The sequence below is a fragment of the Sminthopsis crassicaudata genome, chromosome 3 (assembly GCF_048593235.1).
Source record: "Sminthopsis crassicaudata isolate SCR6 chromosome 3, ASM4859323v1, whole genome shotgun sequence".
Classification (NCBI taxonomy): Eukaryota; Metazoa; Chordata; class Mammalia; order Dasyuromorphia; family Dasyuridae; genus Sminthopsis; species Sminthopsis crassicaudata.
Window position 1 is genome coordinate 439453240 of NC_133619.1, and position 20540 is coordinate 439473779.

Here is a 20540-nt window from a genome sequence, read left to right on the forward strand (position 1 = left end):
AATGGAGAGAAAAGTATAGCGATCATTATAATTAACTAGGTCTCCAAAAGAACAAATAAGTTAATTGTTAACATGACTAGTTAAATAAGGCACTTTAAAATATCTTTATAGATTCAATCCATACAACAAGTTGTCCCTAAGAAATAACTCTGAAAATAAAATCTGAGTTTTCAGATTAAAACAGAACCAGTATTTGTATTGTAAGCGAACGGCTTCAGGCCTTTGGAAGAAATATAAGGTCAAGTCAACAAAAATTATTAAAGTCTTATCATGTGCTAGGTATATTGTTAAGAGCTGAAGAAAAACAAACATACAATCTTCCCTCAAAGATTTTACGTTATAATCTGGGAGACAACAGATAAAAAAAATATACACAGTGTAGATTGAAGGCTACCAAGCTGGGGAGGTTCTCTGTTATATGACTCAGAATTATATTGAAAAGGTAAGATTTGAATTTATGTCCTAAAAGAAGTCAGCGAAGCTAAAGGTTGAAGGAAAAACATTTCAAACTTGAGTGACTTCTAGTGCAAAAAATCAGAGGATTTGTGTGTATATGTATATATACACACACATATATGTTAGGATTACTAGGTGAGAACTCAGGTTGTCTGGACAATTACAAGATGAGAACTCAGGTTGACTTGACAGTTCTCTGGCTCAGACCTGTAAAGGGAGTTCACACCTTAGGAATCTAGAAGGAGAAAGCTCATTGGTTGAAGTGATTCTTCCCAGAAGCCCTTGCATTATCCCACGCCCATTCTCTGGGAGGATAAAAGAGGACACCACTCCAGGAAGAGGAGAGGTCTCTGCATTACATCAGGCCTGACGGAGCTCTCTGCAGGAAGGGAAGTCACTTCTCTGGACAAGAGTTAACAGCAACTGCCTGGAGACAACGGTTCACTACAGGAAGAAGAATCTGTCTGAGAGATTTGAGTAGACACAGCAGATCTCTTCCCAGAGAGCTGCGTCAAGCCAGATGTAGTGCAAGTCTTCTCCTTGAATCCTGGCTCTGATCTCCTCCAGCTCTTATCCTTCTCCAGGCAGACTAACTTTCCAGGCCCACTGTTGCCTCTTTTATCCTCCCAGAGAATGGGAGTGGGATAATGCACTTCAGCCAATGAGCTTGCTCCTTCTATCAAGTCAACCTGAGTTCTCACCTTGTAATTGTCCAGACAACCTGAATTCTCACCTTGTCATTGTCCAGACAACCTGAGTTCTCACCTAGTAATCCTAACACATATATATGCATATTTGTATACAATCATATACATTATATCAAATTATATATTAACATCATAATCTTTATAGTTGCATTGTAAAGAAATTCAGATTATTTCTTCCAAAACAATTGTTACTTTGTTGCCACATTTGGCACTGTTGCCACATTTTTTTGCCTTTACTTGTAACAAGAATTGTCCATATGAGAAATATATATATATCTTTTGTGAATCAAATTTAGTCTTTTTAAAAAGTATCACATTCCCTGTAATGTAATGTAATTCCCTGTAATGTAAACTATGTGATGTGATACTAGAGCTCAGGAGAGACTAGGGTCATATTTAAAGATCTGAGAATCATCTTCTTAACTGATGTTTGGTTGGTTGTTGTCCTTCATTCTCAAAGAGGACCAAAATGACATCACTATGTTAGTCAAGTTACAGTGAGTCCAACTGTGGCTGATCAGATCACTATGAGCTTGGAGTGCTCTCCCACAAGTCAGACACAAAGAGCCCCTGTGAACATTTGGTGGAGTCTAACTTTGCACATCTCACGTTTCTTCTGAACTCATTCAGTTCTGCTCTTGGAGCACAGCACCTTCTCTGATGAGGGCATGCCATGCTGGGTAGTCCTATGCCAGTATCTCCCATGTTATACAGTTGATTCTAAAATTCTGAAGAGAGACCTTGAGGTATTCTTGTATCATTTTTTTTGAACCACTATGTGAGCTCTGTGTGAGCTCTCCATAAAATGGTCTTTTTGGCATTTGAACAATGTGGACAATTCAACAGCTATACTCTGCACATGCATTGCCAGAGCTAGCTCGGTGTTTGGGAGGCTCCGAAAGAAAGTGTGAGAGAGGAGAGATATTAGACTACCAAACTTAAGGTCTACAGAGCTGTTGAAGTTCAGAAGGGTCAGGACTGACCTCATGATTTCACAATGAAGAGATCATTGATAAATTTGGAGAAGTAATTTCAGTTGACAGATGGGGTTAAAAAGCCAGATTTTGGAGGATTTAGAAGAGGGAGAAGAAAAAAGTGGAAATAGAAAATGTATCAAGAAACTTGGTCAAGAAGAATATGAGGGATATAAGAAGATAGCTAGCCAGGACTGCCAGATGACCATTTTAAGGATAGGGGAGACATGGAAGTCTCAGAGTAACAGAGAAAGAGCCAATAGAAAGGGAGACATAAGGCTCAGAAAATGAATCTGAATGCAAGTGGGTTTGATCTGTTGGAGAAGGTGGGAGGGGTTAGGATCAAAGATGTCTATAGAGGGTCTGGCTGTGGCAAGAAGAAGGGATTCCTGTTCATCTAAGACTAGACTAAAGAAGAAGATAGTAGAGGAAGAAGTCTGAATGACATGAGATAAAGAGGAGGGGAGAACTGGGAACTCTCAGTAAATAGCCACAATTATTCTTGCAAAGTATGTGGCAAGGTTTTCAGCTTAGATGGAATGGGAAGGATTATAATGAGAAGGTAGAAGGGAGATAATAAAGTCTAGAACATGCAATGTGGGTAGATAGCAACTGATTAGGGAGGAATAGAGTGTTTGCCTCAATGTAGTAAGGGCACAATTGAGATTAGAAAGCACAAATTATGAATTATAAGATAATTTTAAGAAGGCCAGAGTGATTTAGTATAGACCAGGTTAGCCAGAAAGCCTCAGTAACCTATTGAAAGTGATCAGAGAAGAACTCAAAAACTTAAAAAAAAACAAAAAAAAAAAACAAAAAAAACACACAAAAACTTTTTTTTCTTAATTATATTTTATTGTTTCAAATACATTTAAAGATAGTTTTCAACATTCACTTTATATGAGATTTTGGTTTACTCCTAGTTTCTGCCATTTTATTTTCTAATTTTTCCAGCAATTTTTGTCAATTCATGAATTCGTATTCCAGAAGTTGGAGTCTACAGGTTTATATTAAAATAGTTCTTGACTATTGTGGCTTGTATACCTATTCACTGATTTATTGCTCTATTTCTTAACTAGTACCAAATGTTTTTCATAAGTGCTGCTTTATAAAATAGTTTTAGGTCCGGTACTCCTTGACCACTGTCTTCCTTTTTTTTTCCCCTCATATTATTGACCTTTTGCTCTTCCAGATTAGTTTTGTTATTTTTTCTACCTCTATAAAGTAATTTTTGACAGTTTGATTGGCCTGGCATTGAATAAGTAGATTAATTTAGGTAGAATTGTCATTTTTATTATATTAGCTCAGCCTACACATGAGCAATTGATATTTTTCCAATTATTTAGATCTGACTTCATTTGTGTGAAAAGTGTTTTGTAATTGTGTTCATATAGTTCCTGGCTTTGTCATGGCAGATAAACTCCCAAATATTTTATATTGTCTATAGTTATTTTAAATGTGATTTCTCTTTCCATCTCTCAATGCTGGGCTTTGTCAATGATTTATATGGGTTTAAAAATGTTTAAAATTGGTTTAACATGTAATTGGGGGAAAATGAATATTGTATTTTTAAAAAATTATCACAGAGCTCCTTCAACAAATGCCTTGATATTATCTCCCTGTGTTCCACTATTGCTCACATTACTTTGGTCATATGGTTGCTACATATCAAGGAAATGACTTCATGTGGTCACAAAAGATTTTGGAGGTAAGGGGACTGTTTTTAGAGAGGAAAAAAAAAAGTTATTTGGATAGAATTTTACAAAGAGAATTTCTGAAAGAATCTAACGCCAAGTTTTTGTTAAGCCAGAAAAAGGCGATTTTATTTTATTTTTAAAACAGAAGTTAAATCATATCTCTTATGAAATTTTTAAAAGTGGGTAAAGGATGGGACTTCACTTCTTCCATATCAGGCTTTCATTTTAGGTTTTGAGTTCCTTAGAAACTATTTCAGTTGCATGATGTAACTTAATTTTCTCCTAGGCTTGCCTAATATTACAGTATATCAATTTCACTGGAACATATACACCATTTTGACTGCAGCAGTGTCATACATCTGAGTATGCTTCTCTTAGGCTTCTTACTAACTCAAGTGTGAGACGATAAAACTTTTCAGGGAAAACTAAAATTACGGCTGTATTCATATTCAACTGATTTCTTCTCTTTCCCACCCTACTTTCTTAGTACCTTAAGTCTCTCTTTGTTTCCTTACATTTCAGTTTGTCTTAGCTGAGGCTTCATCTTCCAAGATGGTTTTTGGATTAAATTTACTGGACATACTCCAAATGTTTCAAAAAAATCAAATTTAATATGTAAAGAGGTTAAAAATATGATATGTGATTTTAAATAAGCTCTCTGGTGTTTATACTGTGCTTAGTACACCACCTGGCAGATAGTATATGCTTAATAAATGTTTGTTGACTTGCCTTAATAAATGCTTATTGACCTGTACAACGGCTGTCTCCTTAGAATCAGAGAGATAGCTACTATCTAGGTAGATACTCTATGGCACATAATCCATGTCTTTTTGCTTATCAAACTTCCCATGACCTCATGCCATCTAAATATCTCTAATTATTCCCTCTTATTAATTAATCTAATGAAATGGACATTAATATTTGTAGTACATCTTGTAAATACATGATATTTAATCATTTAATTGAGGGAATAGTTCAAAGAGTTTTGGATTTGGAGACTTAGATTCTTCTACCTCTGTCATGGGTTACCTATCTGACCTTAGGTTACCCTGCACCTGTTTCTTCTGCAAAATGAGGGAGTTGCACTACTGGGTTTTTTTGAGGTGCCTTCTAGATAGTTTATATCTCTTTTGAAACTGCATAGCTCAGGTTTTTGTCTCAGATTCCAGATGACAGAAATATCTGTAAATTCTTTGGAAAGTGCCATACAAAGTTTTCAACCTATGCTTTTGGAAAATTGATGGATAGTGCTAATTAGAAAAAATCAAACACTATATTGTTCCTAAGTATCAGGATAGTTCACGAAGAGCTTATAATTTTTCATTAAGGCACAGTAAAAAAATGTCTCTTTTTTATAAAACTTTTTTTTGCAATTCCTTCTGCAGAAAGTAAGCATTTGTCTTAAATGCATCAGGCAACTAGGAGTGCAGTGGATGGAGTGACAAGCTGCAATCATTTTCTTGAGTTTAAACCTGGCCTTAGAAACTTACTAGTTGTGTGACTCTGAGTAGAAAACAGGGACCTTGTTTTCTAAACCACTACAATATTGTTGTCAGGAAAATCCCAAACGGGAATCTCAAACTCTAAATCTATGATAATCCAGGCAAATAAAATATGAGAAGCAGACTAGTAGAAACTAGTCTAGGATAGAGGACAACCTGGGTTCAAGGTCTCCTTCTGGAATATACTTCTGGCAGCATGACTCTGTGTAAACTCACTTAACTTCTTAGTGACATATACAATTCCCCAAAATGAGAGGCTAAAGTTAAGGTTCCTACCTGCTCTAGAAGAGAGGATTTTCTCACGAAAGAGTTCCCTATATCAGTGAAATCATATCCACTCTTTCTCTACCATCTCTATCCTTAAACAAAAATGTACCATTTCAAATAATCAATTATTAGTCTTTTTAAAAATCCAGGTGGTGGTGTGGATATGGTGATGATATTATGAATTCAACACAAAAGTTGGTACGTAATGCTTAGGTAACACTTAAAAGAAATTAGAGCTCAAAGACAAAAGTGATTAAGAATATTTAGGTCTTTCATTATTATCTTTTTTTTTTTTATTCAAGTTGGCTAAGATATTAATTAGCCAGTAAAAAAGTGTAATATTCTTCTTTAAAATGTAATATTCTTTTGTTGGGGTTTTCTTGGGGTTCTCTGGAAGCAGCCTTAGTTTCAGTTCAGTAATCACCACAAGTGGAGCCAGAGATTGAAGTCCAAATCCTTTATTGTCTCTTTCCAAGTCTTGTCTCCTTTCCTGCAGCCTGGTTAGCTTTCTTATAGTCCAGATCCTTTATTATTTTCTTCCTGGGGCTCGACAGCTTTCTGGAGAGCCTTTCCGTCTGGCCTTGGTTCTAAGAGCTTGAGCTCCCACCTGCCTTCTCTGGCTTCTGAATCTCCCCGACTCCAAAGGTTTGTGGTTAATCCTGCAGCCACTACAAAGTTAGACGACGGAATGAATCTGTCTCAGCCTCTGAGAGCTTCTAATGTGCATGTCCTTTCTGGCCCTGAGAGCTTCTTGATTATATGCTGTACACTGAGTACAAACCAATCATTATATCATTTGGAAATCATTATTTGTTATAGGATTAAATCAATGCTAAACTAGATTTAACCATTGTCTCCTCAATTCCACTTAGTACCTTGTTTCAAGTTCTGGCCCATAATATTTCCTTGCAGGATTAAATCAATCATACTGAATCATGCTAAATTAGATAACTATTGTCTCTATCAATTCCACTGACTTAGTACCTTTTAAGAATCCTTTGTTTCAATTCAGAGTTCTGGCCCACAACAACAACAACAACAACAACAACAACAACAACAACAACAAAATTGACTGAGTAGTAGGAAATTCATGCTTTCCTTTAGATATGACCTCTCATTGGGTATTGCTGAGTCTTATTTGCATTTCAGTTCAAAATAAGAAACATAAACTTTAAAAGCTGTAAGAAAAATAGTACTGATCTCTGCAAAGGCACTATACTAAGTACTGAGAGATAACAATATAACAAAAGGCAAATTCCCTGCCCTGAAGAAATTTACAATCTATTAAAGAGACTTGGTATCAATATACAAAAAGTTAAATAATAATACAAGATGACAAGATATGACATTTCATAAGATAGTATAGGATTAGAAATCAAAACAATATGGGCTATTAAAAATAACTTATATTACTATAGAGATTTAGGGATTTCAAGGTAGCTTCACAACAAAAATCCAATGAGATGGGGTGCTATTATTACTATTTTACAGTTGAGAAAACTGAAGTCTATGATCCAGAACTGAATTTGCTCCACTGTTTCTAGTAGAGAGATTATTGTGAATCTAAAGAAATTCAAGCTATTTAATGGAGAGTAGAACTTATGTAAAGGGACAAAAGAAGAACTTTAGTGGGAAAATAATAGGCTGAGTAAAGCACAGAAATGTGAAACATGGTTATATTTAAAGGGTCTGGAGTAGACAAATTAGAATGGAAATTTGAAATGGTAGCTTATATTAGGAGATAATGCTTGAGGTACTTTGGGGCCAGATTAAGGAGAGTCATGACAGTGGATCATTATGAAAGGACATTGACTTTGGGGATAGTCCAGTCAGAGTTCAAGATATGTTTCTATAACTTAAATGAGTAACCTTCGGCAAGCTGCTTTTCTCTTTAAGATTCAATTTCTTCATGGACAACATGAGAATTTTGATATTTATGCTACTACCCTACATGACTGTGTTTAAAGTACCTTATAAATGCAGTCATTATTTATTTATTCTGAAGTGTCATATATGTTTGGAATGCTTAAGTTTATGTGTTATATGATACCAAGCCACACCTGATACTTAAGTAAATGTGGGACCCATTTACAGGGAATAATTTTATAACCTGAGAGTCAATCTTTTCAAAACATTAAGTGCCTACTATGTATCAGGTACTGTGCCAAATACCGGGGAAAGTAATAAAGGCAAAAGATAGTCCCTGTTTTCAAAAAAATTCACAATTCCATAAGGGAAACAATATGCAAGTAACTCTGTACAAAGATATATTTACACACACATATATATATATATATATACACATACATATATACATGAACATGTATATACATACATATACACATTCATATATATTCACATTTATATAATACAACATAAATTGGATAATCAATAAAGGGAAATTCACATCTATATATTCACACATACACACATACACACACATATATGTACATATGTTACATACAACATAAATTGGAAATAATCAACAAAGGGAAAGTACTAGTATTAAAGGGGATCAAAAAAAGGTTTCCCACAGAAAGTTGAATTTTAGCTGGAACTTGAAAAAGCCAGGAAAGCCAAGAGGTAGAGATAAAAGGGGAGAAAATTCCAGGAACAAAAGACAAAATCTCCCTAGGACTCAATTATGGTTGAAAATATTGGACTAGATGGCTTCTGACCATCCTTTCAGCCCTATGTCCATGACCATGAGTAGAGACTGACTCTATAACATATTTTTAAAAAGATTATATAGAAGGATTATAGGAGTGATGTCCACTTGTCAACAAAATTCATCAAGCCCACGATGTGTACAAATACAAAGCTAGATTTTTGAAGTAGTTAAAAACAAAACACTCAGTTTTCCCTTCCTTATCTATATTGACATTCTTGAGAAAAATAAGAGGAGAATGGAGAGTTAAACTGAGATTCCTATAACTCTGGTTGTAAAAAAAGATCTTGCAAAATCAATTTTTAACTTATAAATCTATGAAGCAAGGTGGGGATGAGTAGGGATAGAAGCTATTCTAACAATCTAATAAAATAGCAACATTAAACTTGCTCTCCAATGGAAAACCTCCCAGAAGAGAAGTCATTCAGAGCCAGCAGCAAGTATTCAATATCTATAAACTGTGTATAAAAAAGATCGCCTCTATTTTTAGTATTGTCCAAGTTCATATCCATTTCGTTTTCCATTTTTGTCTTTTGTTTTACTGTGTTTTTTTCCCCTTCCACTGAGGAAAGTAGCTAGATCCTTTTGCTGAGGCACAGCTTTTGCAAAATAATTCTCTCTCTTCATCCAATGATACTTAAAATTGTGAAACTAATTTCTCTGCCTTCCAATATTCCTTCCATTGTTAGCCTTTGGTAGAAATCAGGGATTGAAGTAAAAATGGTTTGTAAAAGTTAGGTAAAACAGAGAAGCCTTTATATTTCAGTATATAAGAATTCTATTTCTTTCCACTCATTCTTAAAAGAATGCATTTTGTTTCTTGCCTAGTTGGTCTTTTTTCCTGATACTATTCTAACACGAACAGAATCAAGGAAACACACAGGCTTTCAGAATCCCAAAAGTCTGTGCAGACATGTCTTAAGAAAACATCATCAAATGAAACAAAATAATACCAGAGGAGAATTAAATCGGGAAATTAACTTTTAAAATTTCAGGTTGTGAAGTTATTTACACTTGTGAAAGTACAGTTCTTTCTCCTTTGAGTGTTTTCAATAACAACACTGGGTTTTTCAATTCTACCCCATCCATACACCTTCCCTACTGCTTACATTTCTTTTCAATAAGGTCATTCTTTGTTCATCTGGAATTTATCAAATGGATACCAGGAGATAGATAGACAGATAGATAAGATAAGATAAGACAGATAGATAGATATGTATAAACACACATATAAATAAATATATATATAAATATACATATATATGCACACACATATGCACACTTGATATGTAGATATCCCTGGGATTATATTCTTCTTTTCTGCCTTAAATACTTCTTATAAAATAAAGGGTTTATTTTTGTTTTCTTTTATTGGTTTCTTTTGTCTTTACATCACTGGAATTTCAACCCTTTCCCATTCTCTATACCTATACAACCCTCTCTGGCAACAACCAAAAAAGCCAAGCAAAAATATCCAATACAGTAACCATATTTAGCAGTACATACATTTTTCTATTCTAGTTAACTCCACTCATCTGCTATAAGATTCTATCTGTTCTCCAGTATATTCCTTACTATATGCTTTTTAAAAAAAATACACAATTTATGTGAGTAGGTATGGAAAGTAATTTATCATAACAATGGTTGGCAGAAGTAGGATATTTAATTAAATGCTTCCAAATCTAATATTTATCTAAAACCACCACTTTTTGCAGAAAGGAAAAAAGGCCACTTCAAAAGAAATAATAAATTTTCACTCAGTGTAATTGTAAGTTAAAGATTTATTAGAAGTGAGCTACACCACATAACCACTATATTTCTAATTACATGAGTATGTGTTGCAAGAGAAAATGTTCCACAGCTTCCAAAACTGGTAACTGTTTATTTATGCATTTTCTACCTTGGAACATTTACGTCTTCTCACAAAGGAAAGTCACATTGAGTAAAAATAACCTGGTGCAATAAACATTTCTGCCAGGTGAAAAAATTTCTGATTTAGTCCTCCTCAGATCCTGGTACAGCAGAAAGACAGATTTAGCATCAGAAAAATTAGTTTCAAAAACTGATCTATCTCTAACAATGCTACCACTTGACCACTCTCATCTCTCCTAAGTTTCAGATGCATCTTAATAATGCTTGCACTGTCTACTTCACCAGGCTGGGGGAAAGCACTTTATAAACTATAAAGAAATGTACAAAAGTAAGCTCTTAGATTTAATGCAGCTAAACTACATACACAAGACTAGGAGCCCATTCTTGCCCCTACAAACCCACAATTATTATCAAAACAAAATATATCAATAATACAATAAGAATGATAAACAATAAAAATGGATACCACTTATATGATGTTTAAGATTTTGCAAAGCATTTTACATGCTATGTCCTTTGGTCCTCATAACAATTCTATGATCCCCATTTTACAGATTAAGCTGAGTAAGTTAGGATAAGTTCCCTATGGTAGGCCACACAATTGGTAAACAGAAATCAAACTTGGGTCTTCAAGTCCAGTACACTACCCACCAAAATACTTAGCTACCTTAACAATATTTTAACTAATATGAACATATGCTATACAGTATGCTGATAATTTATAAAGTAAATATATTTTTTCTTTTCTAATAATTAATGTTGCTATATCTATCTTAAATGCCATTCAACTCCCATTAATTCAGTAAATGTTGACTCCTTCAATATGATTTACAATCATTCAATAAGCATTTATTAAATACATATTATGTGCTAGGCAATATAAAATGAGGAAAGTAAAATATTCCTGCCATCAAGAAGTTTATATTCCAACAAAGAAGAAAATATATTTGTTGTTCAGTTATTTTCAGTCATCTCTGACTCTTCATGACACAGTTTGGGGTTTTCTTGATAGAAATACTGAACTGCTTTGTCACTTTCTTTTCTAGTTTATTTTACAGATGAAAAAACTGAAGCAAACATGGCTAAATGATTTGCCCAAAATCACATAGCTAGTAAGTGTCTGAGGCTAGGAAGATGAGTTTTCTTGACTTCAGTCCAGCATTCTATTCACTCTACCACTTAGCTGCCCTTATAAATATAAATACATAAGTTAATACAAAATAGATAAAAGCTATTTATAAATAAAAGTGTGGTTCCTTAACCAAAGGTCTATGAACTTGGTTTTTTTTTTTTTTTCAAATAAAGAGATCAATAACTGTATTTCAATGTCATTTTTTTCCTTTGTGATCCTTTGCGTTATTCTTTTGTGTATTTAAAATAATCAACCAGATGGAACCAGCCTCTAACCTGTGTATGGCTAGAACCAAATATAACAGACTAAAGACAGAGAGTTTGGGATCAAACAGAAATTTAATTTCAAAATGGGGAAAATGATTTGCAAGCAGGGATACATGTGCCAGAGCCCTACCCTTATTTGGTGGTGTGAGGGAAACCCCCTGCTTTAGTGTAAGGAGAATATTATTACTTATATCAATGGGTTCACAGTGAGCAGTGCTCCTGACAATGAGGGGTAACAGCAACAGTGAGATAGGTTTGGTTCATAACAGGACTTCATGAGCAGAAACAGTTCTGGGATTTTGCTGTGGTTGAGATCATCCAGAGGGTGAGTGCAAAGGATTGTTGATATGCCAAACTCAGGGCACAGGCTGTTTGCTGGATTTTAGCTCAGGAAAAACAGGGTGACTCCTAATATCTTGACATTTCCCCCTTTTGGCCAAAGGGAGGAGCTTTGGAAGAAGTGCCAGCTAGGTAACCAAGAAAACTTAAACATAATTTTTTTTTCTAATTAAAGCTTTTTAATTTCAAAACATATGCATGGGCAATTTTTCAACACTGACCCTTGCAAAAACTTGTTTTACAATTTTTCCCCTTCTTCCCCCCACCCGCTCCCTTAGATGGCAAGTAATCCAATATATATTAAACATGGTAAAAATATGTGTTAAATATAAATTTTGAAACAAAGGAACAAAGTAATAGATCAGTTATCACCAACATTAATTAACATTAATGTCTCCTTGTATCCTAGTAACCCATTCTCAATGTTCCATTAATCAGGGCAAAATTATCATGCATCACCTCCCAGGGTTGGTGTGAGATCACAATAATCTAATGATTGTAAAAAGCTTAAAACAGTGACTGGGATATGCTATGCACTATATTATTATTACTTCTTTAATTAAATGTAATTGTTCCATACCTGATAATGTTAAAGTGATTTTAAAATGCAAAATAAGATTAATGATTTTTATGTGTGATAATCTGTAAATGCAATTAACTAAATTGATGTCATCTGAAGTTTTTTTTTTTAATACATGATATTGTTTGTTATTTTTGTACATCTAAATTCTTTATATTTTGAGATTTGAGACTATTATAACAGAAATGCTATTAGAGAAAGCAATTTTTAAATTTGGATGCTGTTATACATGAATTGAGCTTTTAAAAGGATGTGATAAAAACAGATATTTGAAAACTGTTAAAAACTTGCAGAGGTATATTTTATTATAAAACAGATAACATATAATAGCAAATTTTGACCTGAAATTCTTGGCTGTTATAAAAGTATATGTGGTTTAAAGATGTAGCTTCAACATATCAATGAGGAGTCAACTATCAGATATTTGCTGTATGTCTAAAATCCCAGAATTTGAGTAGATTTAATTTATATGTTAAGGATAAATGAAATGTAAACCGTTAGGGCAACATTCAGGTTGGTGAAGTTAATGAAATTTTGCTATTTGAGGTAAAAATCCGTCAGACAGTAACTTACTATTGTTTTGAGCTTTGATTACAGAGATAGTTGTCTAAATTGTCATAAAGCCAATAGCATGTGTTGCAATATGGGAACTGGTACAGATGGATGTTTATTCCTGGGGAAAGTTTTGGAGACAACTTAGGTACAGCCTAGGTAAGATTCTATTTATTCTATTTCTATTGTGCTATTTCCTTTCTGAAAAACAAATTTGTCCACCTGGTTAATTCTAAACCCTCTTCTGTAATTACATGATTGGCTGTGATATATGATTCATGCCTGGAGTCAAACAGAGCAAGGAGAGTTTTTCCCTTGTTATAATAAATGACATAGTTATAACTATGCCCCTCTTTTTCCTTTTATAGCAAATTTCTATACTCAAGAAGTTTTTTAGGTAAAATGATAGATCTATTAAATAATAAATTGATACTGGAATATCTCTGAGTTATTTATAATAGAATGAAAGTATGAACATCTTACAATTTTTAAGCTAAATTTGAGGTCAAATTATAATATAGGGATGACATCCTCTTAAAGGGGAAATTATTAAACAAAGTAAGGAGAGAAAGATGTAATATGAAAGTTTTTAAGCTAAATATAATAGTAAAATTTGAGAAAAGCAACAGAATTAGATTGTTTTCTCTAAGAACAATATACAGATGTATATAATTGACTTCCAAATTTGTCCTTGAAATTCAGGTTTTAAGCATATTTTAGTAATAAACTCTCAAAACTGGATTAAGAATTTTACATATAAATTATACAGATAATGGTAAAGAAAGTGAAAATATTTAAAAGTATTTGCCTCATCATTTTAGAGCTGTCCCAAGAATAAATATTGTCCAAGAAAAGATATGTAAAGATAACTACTCTGGTTGAATGAATATTGAAATTCAATCACTAGAATACAAGGAGACTTGATTTTAGTTATGTTTTAAGTTTTATTGGTTACCTTGTGACATGTCAGTCTCCCTTCCCAAAAATAGCCCATTGTGAGACTTGTAAGTAGTTTGATCTGTACCTGACTAAATGTAATTTTGCAATTATAAGAATTGTGAGAAAACTTTTATTACATTATTTGAACCTAGTTCCATGTGATTGGGAAATTGGATCATCTCGATGTGTTGATTAGAAACTTTTAACAAAGGACCTATGTTATACTGACCAGAAACTCAAATACAAAGATTGATTCAAGGAGTTTTCTCACAATTGTCATTCAATCACAATTGTCAAAGTCCCTACTGGGTCCTTCAGACTACTCCCACAACTGTCAAACTTGTGTGTGTGGACTCCTGGACCATTTGAAGAAAGCCCTTACTCCTGAGTGGATAGCAGAACCCTCCCAGGAGGCAGCTCAAGGTTTGTATGAATCCAGAAACAGCCAACCGCCAGATGAGACAGCTATCCCAAGATTGCAGATGAGGGCTGAGTATACTGTCCCATTTTTTCTCTTTTCCCTTTTGTTGTGTGTCCAACTACCAAGGCCCTGATTCAAGGTTGTGTAGCATTTTATCTTTCTACATTATTGGTATCCTTTTTCTTTTCTGCTTACAAGATAACAATGGCTAACAAAGATACTTTGGGACATGCTTCCCCAATGAGTCCCCTAAAGGAACTCACTCCCTGGGTAGCAACTTGTCCTGGGCTTAATGACCTCTCACAGCATCTTGGCTTAAATCTGCCTCTTCTTTATTGACCAGAAGGATAGGGGTTTTTCCAAAGCTCCTCTCTTTGGCCAGAAGGGGGAAATATCAAGATATTAGGAGAAACTACCGTTTTCCTGAGTTAAAACCCAGCAAACAGCCTGTGTTTGGCATACCAACAATCCTTTGCACTCTCCCTCTGGATGATCTCAGCCACAGAAAAATCCCAGAATTGTTTCTGCTCAGGAAGCCCTGCTATGAACCAACCTGTCACACTGTTATTGTTACCTCTCATTGTCAGGGGCACTGCTCACTACGCATTAGTATAAGTGATCTCTCTACATTAAAGCAGGATCTCCCTCACACCCCTACTAAGGGTAGAGCTCTGGCACATGTGTTCTTGCTTACAAACCATTTTCCTCATTTTGAAATTAAACTTCTGTTTGATCCCTGACTCTCCTTTCTCTAGACTGCTCGGTATGGTTTGGAGCAAACATAGATTGGAGGTCAGTTCACTCCAGGTGATATCTGAGAAGGGATCTTTAGATCCAAAATGGTCCATGGCTCACGGAAAGATTAAAAACTCAAGGAAGAAGCTAATATTACAATAAAAAAAATTCTGAATTACATATCAAAAAGGACATTAAATTTCCCCCTTAGAATTGGATGTTTTCAAATCCTTGCGGTATCATTGGAATTGACTCCTGAAATAGTGCACTTAGCCATTAAAGCCAAAATATTACATTGCATTTCTTGTGATTTTTCTATTTATTCATGTGCTTATCTACGTTTATATATACATGTTGTACTCTCAATAATAATGCATTTGGGTTAAAGTTGGTTGTGGTATTTAGTGCTGTGGAGCCAAAATTTTTTTTCATACCTCATTAAGCCTTTCCCACAGCTAAATAAAATTAGTGTAATATGATACCATATTGGAGATGGAAAGGCCCTTAGTGGCCTCCAATTCAAACCACCTCATTTTATACATCAAGAAAGTGAGCCACTGAGAAAATATCTGACTTCTCTGGAGTCACACAATGAGGGTCTCAATTGGTAAGATATGAATTCAGGTCTTTCTGACTCTAAATTAAAATTGCTATAGCAGGTTGCCTCCCTAATGAAGTTGCAGACATATACTTACACTTGCCTTGCTGAATATACAATGGAATAAAACCACCATGCATTTGGTTAATTTTCTTTTATTTTAAAGTAATAGTTTTTATGTTAAAAGTCAGTCCAAAGAGCCATCTCCATCCAGAAAGAGGACTATAGGGACTGAATGTAGATTACAGCATAGTATTTTCACATTTTTTATTGTTGTTTGCTTCTTTTTTTTTCTTTCTCATTTTTTTCCCTTTTTGATCTGATTTTTCTTGTGCAGCACAATAAATGTGGAAATATATTTAGAAGAATTGCACAGGCTTAATCTATATAATCTATATTGGATTACTTTTTCTAAAGGAGTGAGGTGGGGGGAAGGAAGGGAGAAAAATTTGGAACACAAGGTTTTGCAAGGGTGAATGCTGCAAACTCTTTGCATGTATTTTGAAAATAAAATAAAAAAAACAACAACAATTCAGTCCATCAGCATTTATTAAGAGTCTATTATGCTAAGCCCTAGGATACAAATAAAGGCAAAAGACTTCTCATAATGTAATAAGGGAGACAACATGCAACCAATATGTACAAACAAGATATGTACAAGATAAAGAGGTAATAATCAACTAGGAAAAATTGGGAATGGGTTCCTATATAATATAGGATTTTAATTAGGACTTGAAAAAAGCCAGGGAAGCTAGGAGGTAGAGATGAGGAAAGAGAGAATTCCATGCATAAAAGACAGCCAGTGAAAATGTTGGGAGATGGATTATCTTGTTTTATGAATGTTTTTATGAATATGAATGGGTGTGTGACACTGGACAACAGCCCTCTAAGTTAGGGATTTTTCATTTTTTTTGTATGTCATGGACTCTTTTGGCTGGATAGTGAAGGCTTTGGACCCTTCCTTTGACTAATATTTTGAAATAATTGAAGGAAATACTAAATTTTAATTAGATATTTTGTGATTAAGTCATTTTTTTTCAGTCATGTTCAATACACTGTAATCCCATTTGGGTTTTGTTTTTTTTTTTGTTTTGTTTTTTGGCAAAGATACTAAAGTGGTTTGTCATTTTCTTCTTCAATTCTTTATATAAGTGGGAAAACTGAGGCAAACAGGGTTAAGTAACTTGCCCAGAGTCACGTGGCTAATGTCAGAGGTCAGATCTGAACTCACAAAGATAAGTCTTCTTGATTGTGAGTCCAGCTCTCTATCCACTGGATCATCTAGAAATTAATGAAAATTAAAATGTACATTTTCCTCATCCAAATTCATGGACTCCCTGAAATCTATCCAAGGACTGTGGCATTCCCAGGTTAAAAGCCTTTACTCTAAGTCTATAATCTGAAGAGAAGGTCCCAACTTATATTGATAGAATAACTTTCAGAAATCAATGAAATGACAGGTCCTACCCCCTATAAAGTTCTTTGAGTTGCTTAGATACAAGGTCCTAGGTGTAGTATAGAGTAAAAAACTCTTATTACTTAGCTAGTATTAATTTTTTTTCTAGAAGAAAAGAAAAAGGCAAACCCTATAATTTTGCTTCATACTTCTCTCCTGTTTTAGGTACACATTGCTTTTAAAAACTCCCATGTGTTAAATTCTTTAAAAATCCTGCAGATATCCTAAGGGAGTTTTATCCTAGTCCTTCTGACCTGTCTTTACCCTGTGGAAACACAGGGTAATCCTATGGCAAGCTGAGAATAAATTCCTTATGGTGCTGCCCTTTAGATTGTCTTCCCTAATCAACTGTTATGGCTTACTGGCAGTAATTAATAGGGGGAAAATCATATCAGTCAGAGAGATGGAAAGATTATTTCTGGGGACATTCATTTCATAAAGATATCTGGAACAATGCTTTGGCAGAATGAAGAAATTGCACCAGTATCTAAAAAGTAATGTGATTAAGAACTCCCAAAATCAAGCTATTAAAAGCAATCTTTAATATGTTCTAGGTGAAGAACCTTAGCACAAAAAGGTTTTGGGCTCTGGGGAAACCCTAACTTAAAAGGCAAAAGGATGCACAAATTCCTATAATTATTAATTGCTCCCTGGCCTATAAAAGAACATTAAGATGTTGACCTGATGGTGAGAGCCAGCCTTTGGGTGTGTTTGCAAGGGATTGTGGTCCAGTAATTGAATGAGCAAAATAAAATGATGGTTGGGGAAAGAGAAAGTAATGCAACTGAGTCAGGATGCTTCTGCAAGGAAAAGTGATTAGATATATGGGTTGAATGAGCATTTCCTCACAATAGGAGCATCTTGGAGATGGCACAGATTTGTTGGAACACAGGACGAATATTGAGGCTTATTAAGGATGACACGCTTTACTGGTGTTTCAAGTCCTGAGGCTGGCTGTAACTCTGAGTTCTGGTACTTTTCCATGGAGAGATAGAAGCATTTGGGGAACTGGGATGACCATGTTTTGGCCAGTGTAAATACAACATTGATCCCCTATCATGGAACTCTGAGAGAAGAAAGGATTTTGTTAGAAGTTGGTAGAAACTGGGTTTATACATGGATGGCCATGAACATAAGGGACAACTTTACAACTATAGCTTTGTACACAAAAGACCAAATATGAAAAGCCCACCTCCCAAATAAATTCAACATTAAAAGATGCTGCATTAAATTACTAAGGTGGATAAGATGAAGCTTCAGACTGCTCAGATATATTTCAACTTCCTTCCCGGAGAGATCCTTGTCTTTGGCCTAATTCATAGGGCAGGATTTCTCTGTTGGTTGATAGCAGAATAAAGTGATCACAAGTGCTAGTGGAGGATATGTGCCAGGGATTTAAGACTTAGGATAAAATACAACTTTCAAAACTGATTAAAATAAAAGTCTCATAGTATTCAAAGAGAGAAAAAGTAAAAAGGAGAATACAAACTTCACATACTGCTCTCTAGCGACACCCCCAAATAACCAGGGAAGTGAAAACCATGCTTCCAAGAAGGATTTGAATCTCACCTTGCTCCCTGTAAGGGCCAAGGAACACGAAGTCTTTTATAACATGGAAAGAAATCCTTTCGGTTGACATGACCCCTAGCAGAATGCAACCTCAAAGCACACTCACTGCAATAATTTCTATTTATGGGGCTCCTATAATGAGACCAGGAAAGTTCCATGGACCAGCCCCATACACGACTTCATGTTCCCTCTGATAGGAAAAACTTACATAAATGTCATCAAAGCTGATTGTGGAAGAAAAAAAAAAAATAAATAAAATCCTTACCTCTTTCTCTATCTTGAGCAGCTTCTTTACAGCCACTTCCTTGTCTTGTGATATCCATCTGGCTCGATAAACACTCCCAAAACTCCCCCCACCGCAGTTTTCAAAAAACTGCAAGTCATCAAATTTGATTTGCACAAAGGAAGCACCGAGAGACGACATCTCATAATGACAAAGTAATATACTTCCACAAAATCTGCAAAAAGAAAAGAATTCAGTTAGTGTGTGTCCTATTAGAATAGTTCTAGAACACTACTCTAGATAATATATCATCTTTAGATAATATTATTTAGATAATAATAACACAGATAATATGTGTTCTTTGGAACACTCAGAGGGTACCACATTAGCTGAAGAGAAAAGGGAGTCTGTAAATGTATGTTTGAAAAATCAAAATAAAACAAAACTCACCCTGGCAGCCTATGAAAAATTTAAAAACAACTTATCCAGGCTTGGAAACACAGCTGCCTACAGAGAAATGGCTCCGATTTCCCCTAGAGCAGTTTTGAAGCCACACTTCCTGCACTCAAGTACAAGCAGAGGAGTTCTGTGAAAAGGCTAGTGTGTCACCAGGTCTATCATAAAGTCCTGACAAACTGGAAGTGTGCTTTCAATTGCAAGCTTGCATAGCTGTTCTGGAATCCAAAGCACGCCATTGCTGCCTGTTGTGATCACTTTATACAAAATATATACAGCCTAAGCAACTGAACATCCTGGCAAAATTACAGCCAAAACTCGGCAAAACCGAACATGCAAAGAGTGTTCAAGAGGATAAAAGCAACCTTTCAGTTACAAAGATACTATAAATCTGGCCAAATGTTTTCCACAAGTTTCTCCCTAGTCTGTATACCACAGCAAGGCTTAATTAAAGAGCAGAATAGTTTCCCTTGATTACAGTATATTAAATCATCTCAAGAACACTGCCAAGAATGAATCTTATGGTTGTTAAAATTTTTTATTATGTTTGTTGCCAAAGAAACAGAATACCCCGCCCATAGATTATACAGTGATACCTTCTGTAGTCTAAGAAGTTTTACTACTCCCAGGTAGATAAATGTTACTGCTGCACAGTGACAGCATCACTGGACACAGACAAGTAATGACAGCTTAAAACTTCAGGCTATGAAGGTTTTGCTGATAGGAGAGGACAAAAGTGTCATCTCAGAAAGCAGGTTAAAAAAAAAATCATTGCCGGAGAATATGCACGGCTCCTCAAGACACCTAACAAGGAACCCATTAAGAAGTGAATGTTAGGAACGTTGTGTTAACAAAAAACAGAAGTCTCAAGTGTGAAATCAAATTCAGAGTTAAGATCAAGTCTACATGGGGACTTTGTTTCCTTTCTATTTCTGCATGTTTGAAAAGACACACATACATAAACAAAATTATGAGCATTTTAAAGTCTAGCTATTTTGGACTTAATTCAGATACAAGTATAATTCTTTGGATTTATCCATAATTGGCTACAGTGATCTTTTTATTTCAAGATGAAATCAGTAAAGGCAATATAGCAGAACAAGACAAAATTAGGATATAGTAGCTCGGAAT

At 34.8% G+C, this 20540-nt stretch overlaps 1 protein-coding gene across 4 annotated transcripts in view; it reads right to left on the reverse strand.

The window, feature by feature from the left end:
• MAP3K20 (mitogen-activated protein kinase kinase kinase 20) overlaps positions 1-20540 on the reverse strand; it is a 212851-nt gene that overhangs the window by 166400 nt on the left and 25911 nt on the right. For 2 of the 4 annotated variants that reach the window (XM_074303095.1, XM_074303097.1), the window contains exons 1-2: positions 19404-19575; positions 18996-19188 (exon numbers count right to left, since the gene is read on the reverse strand). In XM_074303095.1, the coding sequence (XP_074159196.1) occupies positions 18996-19154 (159 nt within the window). In that variant the 5' untranslated portion in view covers positions 19155-19188; positions 19404-19575. Of the gene's footprint in view, positions 1-18995; positions 19189-19403; positions 19576-20540 lie in introns of those variants that run through there. The other 2 variants (XM_074303094.1, XM_074303096.1) reach the window with 1 other exon arrangement.